Source organism: Anopheles merus, chromosome 2L (genome assembly GCF_017562075.2).
Source record: "Anopheles merus strain MAF chromosome 2L, AmerM5.1, whole genome shotgun sequence".
Classification (NCBI taxonomy): domain Eukaryota; kingdom Metazoa; phylum Arthropoda; class Insecta; order Diptera; family Culicidae; genus Anopheles; species Anopheles merus.
The window spans coordinates 52,210,932-52,234,573 of NC_054083.1; the positions used below are offsets into that span (position 1 = coordinate 52,210,932).

Sequence of the window (23,642 nt, forward strand, 5' to 3'; positions counted from 1 at the left end):
CGCACACAGCGTCTCTAGTGCAATAAATACCGATGTAATCACACGTATAAAAGAATTACAGCTTTATGGATGGGTTAACAATTGCCATCCATCAATACGTCGGCTTCGTAAACAGTATTTTGCCACGCGGGGAACACACAAGCATGTTGCTATCTTTGCTGTGTGTTGGACTGGATTCGATTGGTCAAGTCCAGTGTTGACGAGCAAGTGTGAAACGAGTAAGGTTTATTGGGGGGAATGGCTACTGTTTATTGAACAGCTTATAGTACGATAGGGCGAGTGAGTTGCTCTTTCATCATCTTTGGTGTAAGTGTTTGCAAATTGTTTGTAGTATCAGCAATTATGTTCGGCACACACAGTTGTGTTTTTTTCCTGGACATGTAAATATCGTAACGAATACCACAGTTATCTCCAATTCACCTTAGGTGTTCAAGATTACAATACCACACTACCTAACATGGTCTCGTGAGGAGCAATTTATTGTCCCCAAAATAAATAAAGACCATTCGGTGGCACAGTGAGTTATATCTCTAAGCAGCGGCAGCACTGCAATACGTACGCGGCAAATCCCAAGATGTGTGGCATACTTATCGCGATAAAATATTCAAATATACATCCCCCGCGAGAGTGGCAAGCCGAGTTTAATTGAGTCTAATTGCGGCGGTGTTGCACAAACGGGAAGCGCTCTTTCTCGTTGCAGCTCGTGTGCTGCTGCTGCTGGCCACGTTTGTTGACGGAGGGATTATGTGTGGCAACTTCTGGCAATATATATGTGTACTAAACATACGCTATACCGCCCATTTCGGGTGACGACACGCGGCTCAGCTCAAAGTGACCGTTTTATTTGAGAAGAGATTACTGCACCGTTCCCATTGTGGTGGGGTCGGTAAGAGCAGAGAAGTCCATTTGCCCGCTCCAGTTTAAACTCGAACAACGCGCGTTGGAACTCTCCCAGACCCAGACGATAACCGAGAAGAAAACTTCAAAGCAATGCCGCCCAGCCGCGAAGTAACCAAATGGGAAGCCCGAAACGACCGAGTCCAGCGGCGGCGCGGGCCAAGTTTTATTGTATTTAGATCGCGTTCGCGACGACACAATCTCGCAGCCCTTGCGGAAAGGTTGAAAATCGGGGTTGCTTCCTCAGCCCACCCACCCCCAATCACCCTTTCCTTCCCGTACCGTTGGCAATATCAATGTTCTTATCAATAAAATGCAAACCATACGGCTGTTGTGCGTGGCCGCTGCCGTTGCCCTTTTTTCATGACTTCCCGTGACATTGATGGGCCGTCGAATGTCCTTTTAATTGGTGTTATGTTTGTGACATTAACTTCCATTAGGGAGAAAGATCAGGCCGGGGTTAAAGAATTGTAGACGTGCTGATATGATTGAAAAAGGTTTTTTTTATTATTTTTTTGCACTGGGCAGAACTGCACTTTCATCTCTTCATTTGTGACTAAAGGAGATAGTGATTATTAAAGGGTTTTTTGTGTGTCATAGAGCAGCTTGAAATGTTAATATTTCTGAAGTTAACTACACAGACACACACCCACACACAGAGAACAAAATTAACCGACATAAGCCAGACTGATGACCGTTGATCCGTCTTAAGCTAAACGTTCGCTCCAAAAATTCATTTAAGCAACACATGCCTTGTTAAATGCTTTCACTTCCAATAAATACCACATGTGCCCGCTCTGGTGTGTACTAACTGGAGGGTTTAGCACCCTTCGGAGATGCTTTTAAACACACACACCTAAACGCTGGCATACACATGTCGTCCTTTGCGGCTTTGCGGTGCCGATAAATTTAGCACCCTTGACAACGCACGGAGCAACGATGCAAGTTTGCCCAATTCCAGACATCCCATGGCGGCCCGTCCACGGTGTGCAAAGTTTTGAGCGCAAAATTTTTAGAATAAATTACACGCAGCTCCATCCAGCTTATTTGGTTAGATTGGCAGCCTGGAACGGTACGACGGTAAGGTTGTTGCGTTTGCTGTTTACCATGCGCCGTAGCGGAATTATGCCCTCCGCCTTGTGGAGACTGTCGACTGCTGCTGAGATGTGCTGCTCGTGGCAACCGCCTTGCGTTCGGTGGTGCTTGTTTGTTTACGTACAACGGAACCTCTCGATTGCTTGTTGCACGAAGACCGACCGCAGCAAGCGAGCGGGCTTGGGAAAGTAAAGTTCAAGATGACAAAATTTGCAACAGAGAGTGTGTGTGTGTGTGTAACTTTGCTGCTGTTTTTTTGTTTGAAAATGCAGAGAGTTACTAACACGAAAGTAGCTTACAGTTTTGGGAAAGCTTAGAAAAACTATCTCGAAAATAGCAACATTTATACACTGCCAGTTTAGGAAGATGCAGCACGGAACGAAAAGAAACTCCAGCGATGTAAAGAGTGGTTTTTAATCTTGCACACATTCCACGAACCCATAATCTGAAACATTACAACAAGATTATGCTCTTGTTCGAGAAACAAACAAACCGAGCTCTCGCCCGAGAGGTGATAATTCTTGCGTTCACAGAGCGCGCCTTGCAACACATTTATTCTTAATTGAAAACCATATATACCCAACGAAGCAACAACGGGGTTTGCGTGTGTGTGTGTGTGGCATGCTCCATTGCAGATGTCAGCGAAATTCAAGCACACGAGATGAGATGTCCCTTCTTCTCTTCCCTCCCCCCCCCCCCCACACCACCCCGGCGGGTGTAAACCAAGCAGTGCGACAACATTAAATTCGGCTTTTCTTTAATCATGCTCCCAGTAGCAGCAGATGGTGTTAAATTATGTCGGGGTTTTTGCTGGGTCGTTCCTGCCTGCGTTCCGTGCGGGAAGAGATTATGCAAGGTTTGTGTTATTTTGCATGCTCAAAATTAATCTCTCCTACTCCACCCCGCCCCATTATTGTGTTTGTGATGTGCGAAATTTCTAGCGCACTATGGCAAGAAGCAAACAAAAAACCAACGCCACCAACTGTTCTCTAGCGTGTCACGCGGTTGCCTTTTTTGGACTTCGACAGCGCTCGATCATTTCGCACGCCAATGGCAATACATGATTGTGTTTGGCAACAAAATTACCAACAATAGGAGAATAAACCCTCATTACTTACAGCTAAATTGATTGTACCGTCGAAATATAAGACCGTGCGCTGTGGGGCTTGTTGGATCATTTGAATTCCATTCCCGGTAGAAGCGCTTGATAACCTGCGGGGAAGGGCAAGCACACCGTGGCACAGATAGCCTGGAGTTCGAATCCACCCCACACAGTGCCGGGACCACACAGTGACGTCTAGACGGAAGGTCAGGGACTCGCTCTCTCTCTCTCTCGGGGGACACCGAAACGTGGAATTTGTGCGCCAACAACGATAAGAACGATCGTGTGTGTGTGTTTACTTGATCGAACTTGGCGCAATGAGGCGGTTAAGTAGGCCGTGAAATATGAAATGTCAAATAAATCACTCCACACAATGGACCACCGTGTGAGAGAGAGAGAGAGTGTGTGGATGATGACTCGAACGCTCCCAGGGTGTCCTATTGGAGCAACGTACGATGCCTACTGGATCATTCATCTTCACTCTTAGTAAGTGGAAAGCAAGCAACTAGTAGTAGTAGTAGTAGCAGTAGTAGTAAACGGCACGTGGCTTCAAGTACGGAAATACAATCAAGAAGAGAGCGATTGCGCGTGGCACGCGAACAGGGCCAGCAAATTGTGTGTCATTAATTTAACTATGCACCATTTGTACTATCAACAAGCCACACTCTGAATGTGGCGCTTAACGGTCTCTTCTTCTTCTTTTTCTTCGTGTGATGGTACTCGAACAAAAAAAAAAAGAACGAAAGAAGCAGCTCCTCCTAGAGCTCATACTATCAAAAGGCTATATCCATTAGGCGAGAACTTTTCGGCGCTAGCTGACCTAACCTCATTTTACGACGCGTTTTGATTGGCCATAAATAAAACCTCCCAAAAAACAACGGTCCGAGAGGGGGAGGGGGGGCGAGATAATTTGTACGAAGGGGGGGGGGGGGTGTGTAAGCATTGATTTAATAGATACAATTATCGGCTTCATTTCGAAAATTCAAGCGAAAGGAGGTGGGACCAGCGGACAGGACTGACCCGTCGTAAGTGCTGTCCATTAGTACAACAACCGTCGGCAGGTCGGTCGGTCGGTCGGTCGGCGATTTGATGTATTTATTTATGTTTTCGCTTCAGCTAACAGCGCTTGATATGGTCGTGGTGGTGGCACACGTAAAAAAAGTCGTTTCAGGTGGACGAGTTTTAAACCTCCTCTTGGTCGCTGCGGTGTGTTTGTTTTGCCAGATTGATTGGATGTTTTCCGTTCCTTGAAGGTGGAGCTCATTGGAGACGATTTGTTGATGAAATGTGGAAGTCTTAATGTTGTGCCAGCAAATTGTGATTCAACCAAGGGGGGGGGGGGGGGGGGGGTGGTGGGGTGGATAGATTAATTTTTGCTCATTTTGAACTGCTCGCTTGAAGTAATTGGAGCGATACAGTGGCCAAAAAATCAATTGCAAACTATAAAAACACGAACAGCAATGACACAGCCCTCCCATTAACGTTTATCCTGCGTTCGATCCGCCCGGGGGGGATTTGTGTGCCAGTAAATAGTGAAATAATGCGCATTTACAATGAAATTCTCCGGGCATATGGGGGGGCATCGCCCCTCGATTTGTGTGTGATGTACGATAAGCGATTAATGATAATTAAAGCTAAATGCGTGTGTGTGTTTCTGTGCTCCATCAAATGGTGGAGTGTTGCAAAAGGACACGAAATGATGCCTCTTGGTTGGACGGTCGCTCGATTATACTCGCATTTTGTGAAGTGCGTTCGCACAAAATATTATCTGATGAAATTGTGCCATCCATCCGTGCCTCGGTACCACCCCTGCACCCAAGCGAGCCGACCGTGCGGTTCAATGATGAATGATCTCGACCCGAAACGGGCGGGCGGGCTCATAATTTAGCCAAAATTATTCAAATCACAATCAACCTCTTCAAATTGTTGCGCTCGCTCTCTGGCTTGCCGATGTTGCCGAAGCATGCAAGGATTAGGAAAGGGAGAGGAGAAGGGAAGGGGGGGGGGAATTTGTGTGCTATGTCCACCCACAAAACATCGCGATATATGTTGCCGAATGTGTCGCGCTCGGATGTGTTTTTTGAGGCACCAACCCCGTTTTGTGGCGTTTGGTCGTGCCAAATTGCGCAGCCTGTGTTGGTGTGTGGCGGTTTGGGTGATCTTTATTTGCGTGAAGCATGGTCGAAGTTAACCCTTGAAGGGCAAAAGCTCCAAAATGAAGGGGAAAACCCGTTCATACAAGGTATAACTTTGCACCATTTCAAAGAGACTCGGCGTCACACAAGCGGCGAACGTGTTGTTGAACCTGCAAGGGTTTACTGTGTGTTGCTGCAATTGCTCAAAGCAAAGGATCAACGATGGACAAATGCATATCGAACCTGCACTGAATCAAATCATAGCATCTATCTAACCCCTTCCCCAAAAAAGGTCATTACTAATGCTTTACTATCTCTCGGTTTCCTGCCGCACGCTGCTCCCACTGTGTTGCATTTGTCATAATAACAACGATTATTGTTTATTGCGGCACTGCATACACCCGGCAGTGATGGGGAAGTACAGGGTGTTTGGATCCTTCCAATGTCCCAATCACTGCTACAATCTGGGGGCAATTGTGTGTGGCATGTTGGGCAAAAACAATCGCGCCAAAAATCGGCCCATCCATTGCCCGGGAAGGACAGAAAGAGAGAAAGAGAGTAAATAAACAATTGCCAAAACTTTCGTCCTGCAATTCAATTTTTCGCCCACTCCCCCCCAATCCAAAACCAAACTGTCGACCAAGCTCGCTTGCTCGTAAATTGTGTTTTAAGTTCGTAAATACCAACTCCTCCCACACACACACGCTCCATGAAATTGTAGTAAAAAGCGCTCCTCAGCGCATAAAATTTGAAAATCAACCGATTTCGATTTCCCCATCGAGGAAGGGGGGGGGGGCAAGAGGGGGAGACGGTAAGGCCGGTTGTTTCGCGTACAAACCATTCCTCCTCGCCCTGTTGCAAAAACAATAAACTTTAACTTCGTTCCGTTTGTCGCGGCGGCAACCGCTGCGTCAGTTCGAAGCGATCCGGTTCGAAGGACCAAAACACGACGGAACACGCCACGGAGGGGAAAGCGCAATGAATTGATCACTGTACATTGTGTGCTGCCTGACTTGACTGTTTCGTTTCTTTTGTCGAGTTTTAAGCGCAATGAGCCTTTATTTCTGTATTTCTTTTCCTTTTCCTGGAGTTTGAGGCGCGTTTTGTGGGGCGTACTGTCGCGAGTAGGTTAAATCGAATTTGATGTTTTGTCAAACGGACCGCGGGTTGGGACCATCTTCCCATTGCAGTCTAGAAAACAAATCGAAAGCAAAGAAAAGCCAATGATTTGGAAAGCGATGACAGGAAGAATGGGGAAAAAGCACGTGGCCTAGGGTCCTTCAAACGTCACCAACGGAAACCGGCCACGGATGACTCGATATTGATTCGAATTTGATAGCTCGTACCAGTGTTTATTTATGGTCGCGCGCTTTCCCTTTCTGCACACTGTCCGCGCCTCGGCCGCTCCCAACTTCCGGCGTGTGGCGTGTGTCCGCCGAGTTGCGGAATGATTTACTGGCGCTCGATGTGTGCGTGCCTAGGATTTTTTACTGTTTTCCAACGACGCGGCTGAAGCGTGGTTTGTTGATTGGCCTGGCCTGGGCTCACTCAACCGGTTGACAGTGTGTTCTCGATTTGTGGCGAATCGTTTATCATTCCGGGCGGAGAAGAAGAGGAGGAACCCCCCCCCTTCTCCGTGCCTGATGATGAAGTTGGTTAGAAAGAGGCACTGGCCGAGCGCTGGTGTGTGTGTGTTTGTTTGTGTGCTGTTTTTCAGGGGGTTTCCCTGATTTTCGGGATTAGATTTATCGACGGTTTGTCGAGCGCGGAATTGAGTTTTGGAGAGTTTTTTTGTTTTTTTTTTGTTGTTGTGTGCGGTTCACTTCTTCTTATTTGTTTGTTATTGCCAGAATGCCACATGCTTTTTGGTGCATCGATAACAATTTATTTCGGTTGATTTGGTGCGCGCGGTTCGGGAAAGAAGAGGGGCCATGGATGGAACGTGAATAGGACAATTGGGGACGTCTGCTTTTTTGGAGCACTACTGTGGATTGGATTTGCGGCGGTCTCCGGTGGGTAGTAAATAATTTGTTTCAATCCAGACGGGGAAAGGGGGGGGGGGAGAGAGTGTGTCATTGGCATTGAAGTCCCATCCCCTTGGAATGATGATGGTTCCAGCAGGGAATGAACGATCATAAAAGCGATATTAAATAGACGTAGCGGTGCTAGTTTAGAGATCAATTGATTAGAAACAAACAATAAACTGGGAGCACGCAGTGCGATATGACGTTTTTTCGGATTTAAATGGGTCAATTTGAATAAATAACCAATTCGAGATTAGATACTTGTGTTACTTTTGAAGCAATCCGATCAATTTCAAGCTAATCTAATATTTATTTCGTTTTTTTTTCTACATTACAGATGTCATAATGTGTTGGACTCTTACGACTAAAGGGACGAAGTGCTGTGGACAAAATCGCTGGACGATTTAAACACTCAAATATAGATGAGTTCGAGAGTGCTTCTGCTGATCTGCCATTAAACAATATTGAAAGAAGAAAGGGAAAAGTGTTCTTCAAGATGAATACTTTGAAGTGATCGGCATCAATCCCAAGCTATCTCCCGTGCAGCAATATCAACCGATACCTGCAGTGATAAACGAAGAAAAAGCAAGCTATCCAAACGGTTGCAACCCACTTTTCCCCCTTTCCTTCGTTCACTACCAATCAACACACACAGAGAGAGGCACAAGAATGCAAGAAAACAGCGTCACGGCAGTTCCGGTGTCGGCGGTGACGGCATCCGGATTGGGCACGATCGGCACCACGGGCCCCGGCGTGGTCGGAAGCGCAGTCAACAACACCAGTGGCAGCAGCAACAGCAACGGAAGCAGCAGCGGCGGCACTACCGGCACCAGCAACAACGGTCCTGGCAGTGGGCCAATCACCACCGCATCGGCAGGCCCGGCCAGCGGCTCGACCCTCTCACCGCACGGCCTCAGCGACATCGATCAGGCCCAGTTCGAGGCGGACAAGCGGGCAGTCTACAAGTGAGTACAAAGTGCACAGCATCAGAGAAAGGAAGGTCGTTTTTTTGGGTGGAATTTTCATGCTTTAAGCTGCTTCTTGAGGGATAGTGGAAAGTGGGGATTCGAAATGCTTTTTGCGTAATTTTTAATTTATTTGTCATTTTTCAAAGCCGCCCTAGAAGAAGCAGAAACTTTAGTTTCGAGTGGGTTTATTGCGAATTTGCCTCAAAAATTTGACTATCGTCGTTTGAAGATAAATGCTGTAAATCAAATTATTCAAACTAACAAACAAAAGCCGCCAGTAGACATCAAAGAGATCTACAGGATGATTTATCACCTTAAAGTTGAGTTGAGGAATTCGGATTCGAGTTCTTGCGCTCAAACGCAATTCCCTGATAACAGCACGACGGGAGAGCGATATCCTCTTGAACCAAACGTTTCAAGCAGCACACACCGCAGGAGGAGATGCTCTCATAAATGGCGTTTGATACTGTGTGTCTTTTAAGACAAAATCCAACCAATCCAAACCATCGTGTTGCGCACAGTGACCGTGTAACATTCGTCAAAATACTAAAAATAATCAAATGCAACACTAACGCGAAACAAATGTTGGAATCGGGGGGTCCCCCATCACACCCTCCAGCGAAATGGAGAGAAGGAGAGAAAAAGCGAACAAAACTCACATACACACAGATGCACAATGCCCGTGAGGAAGACAATCGAGGTCGTCATCATAAGGGGGTGGTGCGGGTGGTGGGCTCCCTCCCTCCTACTGCACACATATGGTTTTGTGAAAATGCATCTCGAAGACGTGATCGACCACCGGTTGGTACGTGAGAGATCCGATGACCGGCGACAGCGGCGGCGGCGGCGGCACTTGAGAGTCAAATCCGGAGGAAAAGAACACATTTTACCATTACAGCGTCACCGCTACATCCTCCAGCTCCTCTCCCTATTCCCCTGATATATTCCGTAAACCCTTCGATCTCTGGGCATGCATGCAGGCGTGGCGAGCACATTTGAATGTGTGTATGGCCGAAGAGAGTGGCACGATTTGCATACACCCGGCTTCGATCGGTCTACCAAAGGGTACGGGAAGCAGTGTGTTCGCCTCCATTTTGCCTTTCCCCGGTTTTGCATCATCTTCATCGAACGGGGAAAATGGCCACAAATGACACGATGACAGAGTTTTCCAACCGTTCGTTGGAATGTCCTTTTTTGTTGCTCTGGGAAGCAAAAGTGCATCCCGTTACGCGCTGTGCATCCGGGGACAAGCGTGGGAAGAGCCGAGAGGTTGGTGGGCTCTGAGACGATAAAGAAATTTCCAATGCAAAATAAAACACGAAAAAACGAACGATTGCGACGATTGCGACGGACTGGCAAATGGCTTGTGTTGTCAGTCAGAAATGGATCTTTGACGTTTTTTTTCGCTGCAGCTGCAGCTGCACACAAGGACGAAACAGTGGAAGGATAATCGCCTCGTTCGTGCCGGTTCCGGCACCGCCGGACTGTCCCACCCACGAGCGGGGGGATAAAATTGTAAAGTATATGGCATTTACGAAGCGTTATGAGATCGCACACAATGGCTTTATTAGATGGAGGTCTCTCTCTCTCTCTCTCTCTCTCTCTCTCTCTCCCTCTGTCTCTTGTTGTTATCCCTGTGGGGCATGTTGCTTGATGTGTTGTAATTACAAAGTATGTTTGTGTGCTAGTTTCTGTGATGATCTTCCATCTTTTGCTCTCCTCTCTCTCTCTTCGCAGACATCCTCTGTTTTCGCTGCTTGCGCTGCTGCTGGAAAAGTGTGAACAGGCCACGCAAGGCTACATTCCTTCCTCGTCTTCCGCGTCCAGTCCAAACGGGTCATCGAACCATGGCCCCAGCGATGGGGACAGTTTCTCCCGAGATATTCAGGTAAAACAAGTCCCACCTACAATACGCCACCTGACTGCCACTAAACGTCTAACTACTCCACTCGGGGTCCGTATTGTAGGCCTTTGTACAGCTGCTGGAGAAGGAAAAGCGCCCACTGCTGACGAACAACAGCGAGCTGGATGGACTGATGATAAAGGCGCTGCAGGTGCTGCGAATACACCTGCTCGAGCTGGAGAAGGTGCAGGAGCTGTGCCGGGACTTTTGCACGCGCTACATCGCCTGCCTGCGCAGCAAGATGCAGTCGGAGAACCTGCTGCGGTCGGACTACGCGCTCGAGCACAACAACAACCTGTCCAACTCCAACAGTCCCATCAACAGTCCCGAGCAGGTTGCTTGCGTTGTACTTCAATTTGCTGTAAGAATCGCTTTTAATTCCCAATTGTTGGGCGCGTTCCCGTTTTGCAGGATCTTTCCGGGAGTGCCCAAGGCTATTACCAGAGCGCCGACTACCTGCAGGGCAGTGACACCAGCGAGTACAGCAACATGCAAGGTAAGTCAGTGGCCAGTAGCTACGATCTAGAACCACCACCCAGTTGCAAGTTGCGTTCTACAATGCTCCAAGCCAAGGGAAGTGCATTGAGCGGCGGTCCCGTTACGCCCCTGCTACCCCACCCGGTGCTGCAGCAGCCAGCGCAGCAATCGCTTCACCACCCTCACCAGCAAGTGCCGCCAGCAGCAATCGATTCACCGAACAGTGCCACCGTCCTGGAAAGCTCGGTTCTGCCGCAAGACATGTCGCACAGTCCAAGCGCACTAGCCGTTGGAATGCCTGGACTTGCCGGACTGCCTCCGCTGCACGATGGGCCCGGAGCCGGAGCGATGTTTCCCACTGACCTTACAGCGGCAGCGGCAGCCGCCGCCATGGCATTCCAACAGCAGCAGCAGTACCATCTGCCCCTCCATCCCAGCGCGGGTCCGATGTCGCTCGGCACTGCTGTTGGTGGTTGTCCGCCGGCAGTAGCGCTTACCTCACCGCTTGACATGTACGCCGGGCAGCTGTCGCCGTGCGGGAGCTCCGATGAGCTCGACTCCGAGCTCGACTCACCAGGGGACGGGGATTCGGGCTCGGGCAAGCGGCACAAGCGGGGCATCCTGCCCAAGCACGCCACGAGCGTGATGCGCGCCTGGTTGTTTCAGCATCTAGTCGTTAGTATGAATCCAACGTGCCGTTGCAATGTTTTCAACTAATTTTGATCTTTTCTTCTTTTTCTTTCCCTCCCTCTGTCTCTCTCTCTCTCGCTCTTCCATTGGACCGAAGCAGCATCCCTATCCTACTGAGGACGAGAAGCGTGCGATAGCGGCACAAACGAATCTCACGTTGCTTCAGGTAAAGGGCCATCTCCAAGCGTCCCGCAGGGGGCGAGAAGACTTATGAATACTGATAATCGTTGTTTTTCTTCCTCTTCCTTTTCTTTTTGCAGGTAAACAATTGGTTCATTAATGCCCGGCGACGTATCTTGCTGCCAATGTTAGAAAATGCCTCCGACAACTCGGGAGAGTAAGGCTGTTCTTTACCCTCACCTCCAAAGCTAAGCTGCTGACGCAAACCTAGTCCACCAAAGATCTGTCAGGCACATTCAGGAAGGTTTTATTTTTCACATTAAAACCGCAACCGCATGGGTAAAGATCCACAGTTCCGCTCGCAGCAGTAGCAGCATCAGCAAAGGGACATTACACGCAACCAACTATCAAGCTGAAAGATCTCCGCACCGCCAAGTTGTTCGCCACAGCGAAGGAAACAGTGGCCCTCTTGCATACGCGCGTGTGTGTTTTGAAAAACAATCCTTCCCCCTTTGTCCAATCGTTGTTATTGCTGTTCAATCCAAACAATTGGAACAAAACGTTTGCATTGAGCTGGTGACATGTTTTGAAAACAGTGTCGCCCTAATCGTTGTTTTACGATTAATTATGGGGCTTTTAGGAATGTCTAACAACAACCACCACCCACCCACCCGCCACGATCGTGTAATTGCTTGCCCATGGTTGAGCTGTCCGAAGTTTTTTAGACGATGAATTGAATGGAATGGTTCGTCGTAGTTCCTCTGATTGTGGAATTGTTTTCGACCATTTCCCTCCGTGAGGCAAATGAATTTCCTTTCTTCGTCTTTTCTTCTAATCAACCTTACCTACCGAACAAACAAAACTGCCCCTTATTCCGCATAAAAAAAACTCAAACACATACGCTCTCTCTCCCAGAACGAGAAAAGGCTGGCCAACCGGCAACGGCCGAGAAATTGCTCCCAATCATTGTGGGTAAACAGTGGCACCGTACCGTTTCGTGCCGGGGCTGGTCCGGGTACCGTGCCGTCCGATTTGAATAGAAATGCAATTTATAAACAAATTCATCCCAATCAGAGTTGAGACCTCACTGCTTGACTTCCCCCCTCTGCCAGCCAACTCGCACACCTTGCACGGAAGTGGCAATCGCGTTTCAAATTTCGGTCACAGCACACAGCATTCCAGAGAAAAGGTCCTCCGTGTGTGTGTGGTGCCTTCCGAAAAGCGGGCGAAGTGTTATTAATTAACTCGAACCGGTCGCTCGAACTTGGCCACCGTCGGCCGGCTGTATCCTTTCATCGGTTAATGCTATTAACGATCCGTACGGTGGTGGTGAACGTGCGAGAAAACACAAAATGACACACACACACGAGCCGACAGTGCGTGCCAGCGCGCTATGATGAGGTCTGAATTGATTAATATTTATTACCTTGGTAATGAGCCTCCGGCACTAGTCCGGTCCTTCGCTAGGCCGGAAGCAGGTGGGGGCAACGGTGGGTTTTTGTTTTTCATTCTCTGCCCCGTGTCTCCAACACCCGCCGTGAGAAGGTTCTTCGTACCCCTCTCTCTCCGTGCACCGTGGGCTGCAAAGGTAACTCAATTAGTGGCGGGAGGAAATGGAAGTCGGTGGAAAATGTGGAACCGGCGTGCACACACGGGAAAGGACATTCGTGCGGACCAGTTCGGTGGCTGGAGGGAATGGTTCGATTATACTTACGCGAGAAGAGTGTGTGTTTGTGTGGTTCGTTTTGGTTTGGTTGACCAGTGGTGGATGTAATCGGATGACGATTACATAAATAAATACCATTTACATACATTTGGACGCAGGAGAAGAAAGGGGGAAGGACAACACACGCCGTCCTGCAAGTGAAACTATTAGGGATTAAAATCCTTCAACGACGATAGCCGCGTGTTTACGGCCGTTGCACTTAAAAGCAAGCAGGAAGGAGAGATTACGAAATGTTTACCTCTGCGCACGGTGCAAACGAAACAAAAAAAGGATAATGTAAATCACTTCCCACTCATACTTCCATACCAAACCGTGAAGGATACTCAGAGAGAGAGAGAGAGACGGGCAGAAATGCAAAAGGGGGAGAAACTCATGCAAAAGAAAGCACAACAAAACAAAGCCAAGTATACGTAAATTGCAACAAACACTCAATCTCCTGCTCCTAGACGAGACGAGGGTTGGATGGCAATTGGAAAGATATTGTATTTAGCATGTAGGATGCATGCGTGTGTTGCAAAAACAAACTCAAACGAAACAAGCACACAAACACAAAGTTACTTTTAAGTGTCATATTAGTTCCATCTTTTAAGTTGTAAATTGGGTGAACGCGTGAGAAACTACTGTGACGAGAACGAAACAAAGCAACAGATATACGTACACTAGTATACTAAGCGTAGGCAAACGAGGAAGAAGAAAACAAAAAGGGAAAAACAAAAACTAAGCAAAGTTAAAGTATGTTATAAGTATGCAACTGGCGGGGACACTATTATTAGAGAAGTACACTAGCGCAAACCAACCAACCGCAGCACGGACGGACAAGCAAGAGCAAAATACTCCCTTCGCCCGGTTCTTTCTCGTGTTTGAACAAAATGAACTAAAAAAAAAAAAGTTAACCGATTTCGGGATGGGAAAGAAACGCTGAACGAAGCGACGGGCGAAAACACACACACACACGTGGCATGGAAAGGGGCCACGGACACAAAGAAAGGGGCCCGGACAAGCAAAAGGACGAGTGAAGTCTGTGATAATAGATTTATTTGATTTCCATATCGCCATGAACGGAACCGAAATTGAGAGAAAGAGGCCCGGCCCGGAACATTAGCTACAAAAAAAAGAAAAGAAAATGCGTTAAGACAAGCGCAATTAGCGCAAACAATAGAATGGCAACATTGCAAACGATCATTATGGTAAAACAAAAACCAACACACTGCAGCAATATTGGTTATGAATCTTTCCGCGGTTTTGTTTAAAACATCGCTTATAGATTGTCATTATTATTATCTTAAAGAAACCCCCCAACTTCTCCGCTATTGTAAAGTAGTCTACTGAAACTGTAGAAAATCTGATCTGATTATAGGATAACGCTAAACCGAAGAAAGGGAAAACTAAACCGTAGGGCAAAGTATAGTACATGATGCTTGTTTTTCCTGGGAGAGAAAGAGAGAGAGAGAGAGAGAGAGAGCTAAACGAGAAAGCAGAAGAAACAAAACAAACCAGTCATCGAAGTAACTGAAGTATACCATAGTTGAAGTAAGTAAGCGAAACGAAGCAGAAGAAAAGCAAAGTGCGACGAGTCTATAGCAAAAGCAACAGCAACATTGCATACCAAACACTACACGCGAAGGAACAAGAAAGAACAAACACAACGCAAAACTGTATACCAAGAGTTGCCAATAGTTGTTCTTTTGGCCCCCAGTTGTGTTTGTGTTGGGGAAATAGTGAAAGTCGTTTTTCTTTACTATTTTCAGGGGGTTCAAAACAAGCAGACAATTTAACTAAAAGGAAAAGCGAAGAGAAGAGAAAAGTGAAACTAAGATACTACTACTGCTACTACTACTACTACCACTACTACTACTACTACAGCAAAAAGAAATACCATCGTCATTGCTGCGAAAACTTGTATACGTAAATAGGAAACAAAGAACAAAGAATTCATATTGTGAGTGAGGCATACGAAATAATAGAAGGTAACAAATTTACGTTATTATTTTCTAATATTAAACATATATCTATATATATATATACATACAATCTATGAATATATTCCTAGTAGTGTAAGGTTTTTATTACCATTTCCTAATACGATTAAGAGAGGAGACGGGGAAGTAGAAAGGCAGACAGAGCAAGACAGACGGACCGAGGCGAATGGAAAGGAAGAAATTATTGAAAGGATGGGAAGAAAGTAATATTTCTTTCCTTCATTCCCTGGTTTTGTTGTGACACAGTTTGTATCTTCCTTCCGTAATGGCCACCACACTCGCAGAATTAACTAATGTATACTAAAAAAACGAAGAAACAAACAGAAATGCGACAAACTCACTCAAACAGCGCACCGTCCAACCAACAAAAAAGAAAGGAGGAGAAGCAAACGGTGGTGAAAGCAAAGTTGTGGGAGAGACATAAGAAGGCTCACCAAAGCTTCCTCTTCCTACAGTCCATCCCTTTCCTTCCCTCCCATCCATCAAGAAGCGGGGTGGACATTCTTCCATTCGAAAAGAAAAAAAAAGAAACAAAACAAAGATGTTACCATTTTAGATGTAGATTTAGGCTCGCGCGCCTGTGTGTGTGTGTATAGAGGGTTGTTAGGTTTTTCCTGTTGAAAAGGGGTAAAGGATAGTAATCATTTTCTGGTCCCGCCCTCCTATCCTCCCCATGTAGTGCGGGGGGAGGAAAGGGGGAGTTTGATTTGATTCCGTGCTCTACGGCGCTTGATTTCAATTTCCTAGTCCACACGGTCCCCCGGGGGAAGAGGTATCGCGTGACTCGCGCACGAGCGAGCAGTGATTATGTATGGGGAAGGGTAGTCCTTGAAACCGTGGGACCGTGGTTTTTCTTTCTTAACCTCATTTTCGGAAAACAGCCATGGAAAAAAAGGGAAAGTGATCGTTGCTTTCCACCGTTGCAGTAATTACATTCATGGTTTTGTTCCATTTTGTATAATAAATTTTTGATGTTTTCTATAAGTTTGGAAGCCACACACGATGGGCAAGAGAAACACACACTCACTCACAACAACACATTACGTCCGTGCCATTAAGAGAAACTAAGCGAAGGAGATATGATAAGTGGGGAAAGCAACAAAAACAGAAAGGAAAACCACATGAAACTAGTGTAGAATAGTATGAAAGAGGAGAAGAGAAGCTAACGGTAACAACACAGAACTACCTTCAGTTGAAAGTACGTAAAAAAAACAAACAAACAAACACATAACTTTAGACCTAACGGGCAACAAAAAGTATACCGCATAAAAATTACCAAAACATGAGAACGAAACTAGATAAAACGCAACTTCCTTCAGTGAGAAGTAGGGAGAGAGAGACGAAGGGGGAAAAGTAGCGTTTTGGCTTATTTGCTTTCTAAAAACTGCTTTGTGAAAACGTACACGCAAATGAAACAACACACCAGATACTTAGTTTGCAAAAACTGAACACAAGAGACAAGTCAAAGCAGCGATAACAAAATTTAGAACATAAAAGATTTCTTATCAAAGTCGAAGGTCTCTTCTGTTTTAGCTTACACAATATTTCGGCAAATAAAGAAAGCAAAGTAACAAAATACAACAAAAGCCAAACAGTAACAACAAACAGATTGGAACATAGAGGAGAAAAAAACTACTACCTTCAAACCACACTGTGTAAAAAGAATTGCTAGAAAAGTGAATGCTGAGACAAGACAGCCCCCCTCCTCAGCAAAAGCGAAACAAAGCAGAAAAGAAAATGTATACTATTATATTATTAAATTGATTGATAATTAAAGAAATCAAGTAAAGAAGAAGAGATACAGGGTTTTCCATTCCAATTAACAACTGTCCACAGTCAACTAGCAATCCTCGATTTGAAAAACACGATTGTCTACCACTTACAAACAAGTCAAGCCGTTTTTGGTACACTGTCCATTTCAATTTCACAATTGTCGTCTTCGAAAACACACGTCAGATGCGGCACGGGTTGTTTTGGTTTTGGCTGGAACGTGTATCACTTGAAGTTGGGAAAGCTGAGCAACATGGACATGTTAGGCAGTTTTATCTATATTTTAATTTTTAATACAATGCAAAAATTTGTACATTAATCAGTGCTTTTACTGGTAGCAAATGAAAAAAAAATTACAACGTCCCAAAATAACTTAAAAACTGTAACGCTCCAATAATAACTAAAACCAAATGATAAAACTGCTTAGCATGTCCATATTGCTCAACTTTTCCATATTCTCATATTCAATCAAGACCTGTTTACAGCGTGGTTCAATTCTTATACACAAGTGATACACGTTCCAGCCAAAACCAAAACAACCCGTGCCGCATCTGACGTGTGTTTTCGAAGACGACAATTGTGAAATTGAAATGGACAGTGTACCAAAAACGGCTTGACTTGTTTGTAAGTGGTAGACAATCGTGTTTTTCAAATCGAGGATTGCTAGTTGACTGTGGACAGTTGTTAATTGGAATGGAAAACCCTGTAAACATCTCAAAAAGGAATCGAGAACACCTTCTCGTGAAAGTAAAACACACAACACAACACAAATTTAGCCGAAAATGAGAACCTCATTGGGACATTGAGAATAAAGAGGACCGCTGAGAATAAAACTAAATTTGAAAAGTAAGCAACGAGGAGCATGAAGAAAAGAGAGCAACAGAAAACGGGAAGAAAGAAATGAACCAACATCCTTTTTTTTACTAAAATAACTTATTTATTTCTCAAATCGCTCCACAACAACCTCTCTCTCTCTCGCTAACCTAGCTGGTTATACTGCGTCGGGAGCGCGTGTATGATGGACTTCAGGTCGCGATTGTTCGTCTTGCGCAGCTCCATCGCGGCGTGCGTCAGCTGCATCGAACAGTCGGGCGAAGCGCTCAGCGGCAGCGTGCTAATTTCGCGCTCGAAAATGTTGGCCAGCCCCTCGAGCAGCTCGACGAACCCGAGCGACAGGGCGGCGCGCCGAATCCGGTTCAGCTCCTTGTAGAAGTGTTGCGTCTTTTCCGGCAGCTTCTTCGCGTGCCGCAGCACCTTCTGGATGTCCGACTGCAGGCTTGCCTGGCGTATCCACACGACGATGGTTTGCGAGTAGCTGCGCTTGTCCGCCTTGATCGGGAAGGAAGGGTTTTCGCCCGGGAATGCGTCCTCCAGCGTGCCGAGGTAGCGTAGATCGCCCAGCCACGGCACTACGTCGTTGCCGGGCGGAAGCACGTTCAGCATGAGGTTCCACTTTTTCTTCCCATCGGCGTACGAGTAGATGAAGCCGTACCAATTGTCCCCCAGCAGCACCAGGGCGGCCATGTTTTCCACCTTCAGTGCACCGTGCAGTAGAACGCAGACCGACTCCTTGTTCACGTCCGCCCCATCCAGTCCGTGGTGGTCGTCGTGTGCGTGATGCTCACCGGCGTCCGATTTGGCGTAAAACGCTTTTATGTCAGCTTCGAGCCGTTCCTCGGCTGACGAGTGACCATGTCCATTCTTCAAACCACCGTTTGCGGTTGCTCCTTTTCCACCTTCGGCCTGCTCGGAAGACCCACCACCCGAGCTAGTCGTAATGCTGCGCGGCAGTACCAGATGTCTGCTGACGGACATCGGTGATCCAATGTCCGCCATGCGAAGAAATCCACACACCTCCAAGCGCCGGGACATTAGCTTCGTCGTCTCCGCTCCGAGCAGGTCGCGCGCAGTGTAGGGCAACGGTGCCGGCCAGACGGTGATGGGGTCTTCCAGCCGAAAGTATCCGCCACAGCGGAGCGTTGCCTCAAACTGCCGGTAGTTGGTGTCGCACATGGTTTCGAACGCTTCCAGCGAGGAGGCCCGTGTCAACTGGCGCAACCCATCCTCACCATCATCTCCGACATTCGGCGACGCTTCATCGCCTGCCGACTCACTGCTCTCGTGCTTCATCTTCATGCGTGGGATAAACAGTTGCCCCTTCTGGCCGCTCACGTCCAGCAGCTGCTGGTACAGCTTTGTGCCACAGCGAAACGCTGAATCCGTTGCCAGGCTACCGAGACACATGAACGACAGCTTGCTGGGATAGGAAAATCCAACCCACTGGTTCTCGGAGGGCTGTGGAACGACGGCACCGCTGCCGGCACTGCCGATCGTGGCCACCTTGGATGACCCGTCAGCCGCAGCAGCAGCAGCCGTGGCGGCCGCCGCAACACAGGCCGCCTTGTACGTCTGGATGTTGATGATCGTGTTCTTCAGCGAGCTCGGTCCCATGCCGACGCCACAGTCGGTGATGAAGATGATCTGGCAGTAGTTCTGGCTGCCCCAGTGCGTCTTGAACGCGTTGTTCACCGCCACCAGCACGTTCTCGAGGCTCGTCTTGTCGTAGTGCTCGATCTTGTGCAGCGCTTGCCGGATCGTGTCGTAATCACGCGTAAAGTCCACCAACACCTCGTACAGCGACGAATAGATGATCTGACGTGAAGGAGGGGGGAAGAAGTTGACGTAGTTATGGATGAAAACTGAATTCTAAAACAAAAAACACAATACTTTGCCTTTCCGAGAGTCAACGCATTCGAAAGCAACGCCACTAACACACGAGAACATACAGGGAAAGAAGTTCGGGGTTGGGTTTCTTTTCTTCTTCGGTTTGTTTAATCATTGTCTGCAAATTTCATGAGGCATATTCTGTTCTCTGTTGGTCACAGTGTTTCTAATAGAAAATGGATGTGTGTTTGTTGTAAGTTCTGTCTGAATGTCTTGTGTGCGTATGTGTGCTCTAGTATGGATGTGTGTGTGTGTTTGTTTGTTAGTTTTTTACGATGGTAGTAGAACCAGATACTAGCATTATGTACACAACTTGTCCGCGTCCTCGTTGCATTACGCCATGGTGTTCGTTGCCGCCGGCGTAAGATGTTATACAATCCCTGTCCGAACCGGCCTGCCCTCTCTTTCTCTCTCTTGCTCTCCCTCTCCTTTTCCTCTCCTACCATTCGCTACCCTCCTACTTCACACTCTGCTGAGCCTCGCGCTTCGCATTGACCAGATCAACGAGTTCCTTCACCCGCCGCATGCAATCCTTTTTCGTCCTGTTCGGTATACACTCCGCTATCCGATCCCAGCGATCCGGTCCGCACGACACGGGATACGTCTTGATGGCTTGCTCGAGCAGTGCCTGTTCCTCCTTGCTCCAAACCTTGTTCGCTTCCTTCTCCTTCTTGGCTGGCGCCGTTCCGGCACTGCTGGCCGGTTTCGCTGCCTTGCCATCGGGCTGCTGTACCGCCGGAGCCGCCGCCCCACCGGTTGTATTGCCGCTCTCTTCCTCCGTCGCCGTTCCATTCATCATCGCGTGTGGTTTTTCCTCTTTGCTGGTGCTCTGTTTCGGTTGCTTGTTGCGATTTTCTTTGCCCTCCGGTGCACCATTCTCCTGCACCGTAGTGCCGTTGCCGTGTCCCTTCGAACCACCATTGACCATCGGTGGGGCCTTCTTCTCCGCGGCGGCCGGTTTCGGCTTGCTGTCGCTCTGTCCCTTCTCCTTGCTGGCCAATTCGGCCGCCTCCTTCGTGCTGATCTCGGAGTTGTCGATTATCTTGAGATCCTTTTTGCTGCGCTCGAACGACTCGTACGCCTGCTGGTTAACCACCGTCTTAAGGTCACTCTTGGAGAAATCGCCCGCCTGCAGTTCCTTCGCCTTGTTCAGCGCGTCCTTGGCGTAGAACTTCATGTCGCCCAGCTCCGTGCCGTGCTGGTTCAGGTAGTTCGCTATCACCTCCCAGCGGGAAATCGTGCCGGCCGGGAACAGATTCACCGCCTTGATCAGCAGCTGCACGTTGTCGTGCGTCCACATCGCCTTCCGGTTGACCACCTTCAGCCCGGCATTGTTCGGTATCTGTGCCGACTGCTGGGCGGCCATGCGCTCCTGCTCCAGCCTTGCCTCCAGCTCGCCGAGTGCCTTCACGAACACTGGCCGGCCGCCCGCCGCCAGCTCCTTGTTAAAATCTTGCAGCTCCAGCAGCTTGAAAGACTCGATCAGCTTCTCCATGCCCTCCAGATGCTTCAGGCGCTCCTTGTCGTTCGACGCGAAGTAGTCCTTGCCCTTGGCCGTGTCCCGCAGCAGCTTGCGCTCCTTCTTCAGTATGCGCTTCGTGCGCTCGCGCTCGATCTGTATCTGCTCGATGCGCTTCTGTTCCGCCTCCTCGGCACGCTGCTTCGCCTCGGCCGCTTCCTTCGCCACCCGCTCCTCCTCCGCCTTCTGCACCTGGTAGGCGGTCTGCTTGGCGCGCTTGGCCGCCAGCTTGCGCTCCTTCTCCTCGCGCTTGAAGCGCACCACGCGCGGATCGTTGTTGTACGCCAGATCGACCAGCGCCCGGATGCGGGCCGACTCTTCCTTTTTGCGCTTCAGCCGGATGGCTTTGTTCTGTTTCTCGATCCAGCGGCGTTCCTCCCGATCCTGGCCCTTCTCTTTGTCCTCCTCGTCGAGGTAGCTGAACTCGCGCCAGCTCTGGAAGTTGTACCAGAAGTCGTAAAAGTGTTCCACCGCCTCGCGCGGCGTATTGTCGTCTCCCAGCAGCGGGGCCGCCTTGCGCGATTCGTTCCAGCGCGCGTTCCGCTTGAACACGTCGGCCAGCGAGCCGAAGAAGTCCTTCTCCACCTCGGCCTGGGACGGAAGCGAATCGTCAAACTCGGGATCGATCGAATCGAAGGCGCGACGGTTCTTCACCGTGCCGAGCGTTTCGTACGCCATCGTGATGCAGTGGAAGTAGTCATCGTCCTGCTTGACGTTTTCGCCCAGCGCTTTTCGCTTGTCCGGATGGTGCTTCAGCACAATCTTACGGTACGCACGCTTAATGTCCTCGTCCGTTGCTGTGAATCTGTGTGTGTGTGTGTGTAGGGGAGGGTATTACAAAAGAGCATTAAATTAGATCATCACTGTCCACTGTTTTCCTCTTCATGTGTGAGTGTGTTTGCACTTACCTCATCTTGTTCAGGCCAAGCACATGATAGTGATCTTGGTTCTTCCAATCCTTGGGATCCAAACTCTTGAGATAATCAATGTCAACCGCGAACAACTCCTCGAACAGTGCTTCCGGATCGACGGCGGCAGCGGCTGCCGCCGCGTTCTGTCCCGCATCGGCCGGCAGTGCGCCGGAAGCGATCAGCTCATCCTTGGTCGGTGGACACTTGGGCACGATGGGTTGCGTCTCGTGCAGATACTGTAGGTACTCTAGGGTTTCATCCCATTTGGTGCCGGCCGCGGAACGGCGCAGATCGTAATTCGTTTGCAGGGCAACGGTGAGTGTGGCGGACGAGGGCCGTTTGCTTTTTTTACTCGCTGCTGCTGCCATGGTGCTTGAGGCGCGCGGACGGGGAAGGTAGCACGGTGTGTGTCTTTCGTTTTTCACTCCTTTTCTTTATGTAACTTACACACGCAAACACACACACACGCAGGGGCCCGGGCGGGTGAGGGACGGCAGCTTCTGGCAGCGTCTTTGCAAGGCGAAGAAGCCTTTTGTTGCACGTCTTTCGGCACGGTGCACGACCGACGGCAGCGACACGAGCAGTTCGTCTCACTTTTTCACAGCTGCAATTCGCACACACTCGGAACTGTTCCGACACCTAACCTCAAACACGTGGGGCGATCGCATCGATACAAGACGGCACACCACACCACAGCAGTACGAGAGACAGCTGCAACTACGGCGACGGAAGGGTTTCTGCGTTGCACATTTCCTTCCGTGTGTGATCGGTGCTGTCGTGCTGCTCGTGTTTGCCACGTGCGTGTTTATGTGTGGCCACCCGCTCGTTCGTCACCTTTCCGGTGCGGGACGTGAATTTACAGAACGCGGGCTTTGCGCCGAACACAGAGGGATGAAGGAATTCGTCGCGGACTGCGGGTTCTGCCTTTTGGTCGGAGCGCGGAAAACTTCACCCTGCTAGCGCGGCTCGTGTCGAACAAGAGCTGCACACGCGCCTGTTTACGCGCGCGGGTCGAACTCTGTCGAGGGACGCGTTTCGAACACGCTTTCGAAGATGGTCTGTCTTTGCTGAGTTGTTTCACGCCTATCTAGCTCTCTCTTTTGCCCTACCGTGTAGTGGCGTGCCTTCTCGCTCACTCTCTCGCACGCAAAGTGAATGTAAACAAAGCTGCAAGCTTATCAAAACGCAAAACTTTTGCACTTACCAGAGACACAAATTCCAGCCGGGCGTGCTTGGAAAGATAGTCCAGTATGTAATTGACGCCCTGTATGGCCAGCTGATGGTAGGTGAGCACATTTTCCGAGCCCGAACTTCCAGGCCCACCGGTGCCTGTTGTTTGGTTCGGAATGGGGCGCGACATCGACAGCGACACGTCCAGGGCGATGATCGTTGGCATGGTTGGTGTTCGGATGATTGGCTGCTTCTTCTGCGCTGCTACCAAATCACGCTGGCAAACATGGAAAAACCCCTCTTCCAATTAATCGACAATTTTCCTGCACCAGCGTTTGAGATGTTTACGCCCGGATTTCTTTCCCATACGCCAGCTGTCAAACGGGCGAAGCGCTGTCAAACGCCCAAGCGGGCGCCATCTTTACTGCGTTG

At 48.7% G+C, this 23,642-nt stretch overlaps 3 protein-coding genes across 8 annotated transcripts in view; 1 reads left to right on the forward strand and 2 right to left on the reverse strand.

Annotated features, from left to right (window-relative positions):
* LOC121592836 (homeobox protein PKNOX2-like) overlaps nucleotides 1-16,372 on the forward strand; it is a 57,987-nt gene extending 41,615 nt beyond the window's left edge. For 5 of the 6 annotated variants that reach the window (XM_041914662.1, XM_041914664.1, XM_041914661.1 and 2 more), the window contains 6 exons: nucleotides 7,591-8,218; nucleotides 9,959-10,109; nucleotides 10,189-10,458; nucleotides 10,536-10,620; nucleotides 11,392-11,457; nucleotides 11,552-16,372. In XM_041914662.1, coding sequence (XP_041770596.1) covers nucleotides 7,923-8,218; nucleotides 9,959-10,109; nucleotides 10,189-10,458; nucleotides 10,536-10,620; nucleotides 11,392-11,408 — 819 coding nt within the window. In that variant the 5' untranslated portion in view covers nucleotides 7,591-7,922 and the 3' untranslated portion in view covers nucleotides 11,409-11,457; nucleotides 11,552-16,372. The remainder of the gene's footprint in view (nucleotides 1-7,590; nucleotides 8,219-9,958; nucleotides 10,110-10,188; nucleotides 10,459-10,535; nucleotides 10,621-11,391; nucleotides 11,458-11,551) is intronic. The other variant, XM_041914666.1, reaches the window with a different exon arrangement.
* A 1,428-nt stretch (nucleotides 16,373-17,800) lies between these two features.
* LOC121592834 (integrator complex subunit 14) lies at nucleotides 17,801-23,588 on the reverse strand. Its single transcript, XM_041914659.1, has 2 exons — nucleotides 23,245-23,588; nucleotides 17,801-19,538 (listed from the first exon to the last, which is right to left on the reverse strand). Exons 1-2 carry the CDS (start codon nucleotides 23,434-23,436, stop codon nucleotides 17,865-17,867), a joined length of 1,866 nt encoding a protein of 621 aa, XP_041770593.1. The 5' UTR covers nucleotides 23,437-23,588; the 3' UTR covers nucleotides 17,801-17,864.
* LOC121592832 (dnaJ homolog subfamily C member 2) lies at nucleotides 19,696-23,032 on the reverse strand. The gene is made up of 2 exons (XM_041914657.1): nucleotides 22,038-23,032; nucleotides 19,696-21,934 (listed from the first exon to the last, which is right to left on the reverse strand). The coding sequence occupies exons 1-2, from the start codon at nucleotides 22,406-22,408 to the stop codon at nucleotides 20,068-20,070; spliced, it is 2,238 nt and encodes a 745-aa protein (XP_041770591.1). The 5' UTR covers nucleotides 22,409-23,032; the 3' UTR covers nucleotides 19,696-20,067.
* Nucleotides 23,589-23,642: the final 54 nt, after the last annotated feature.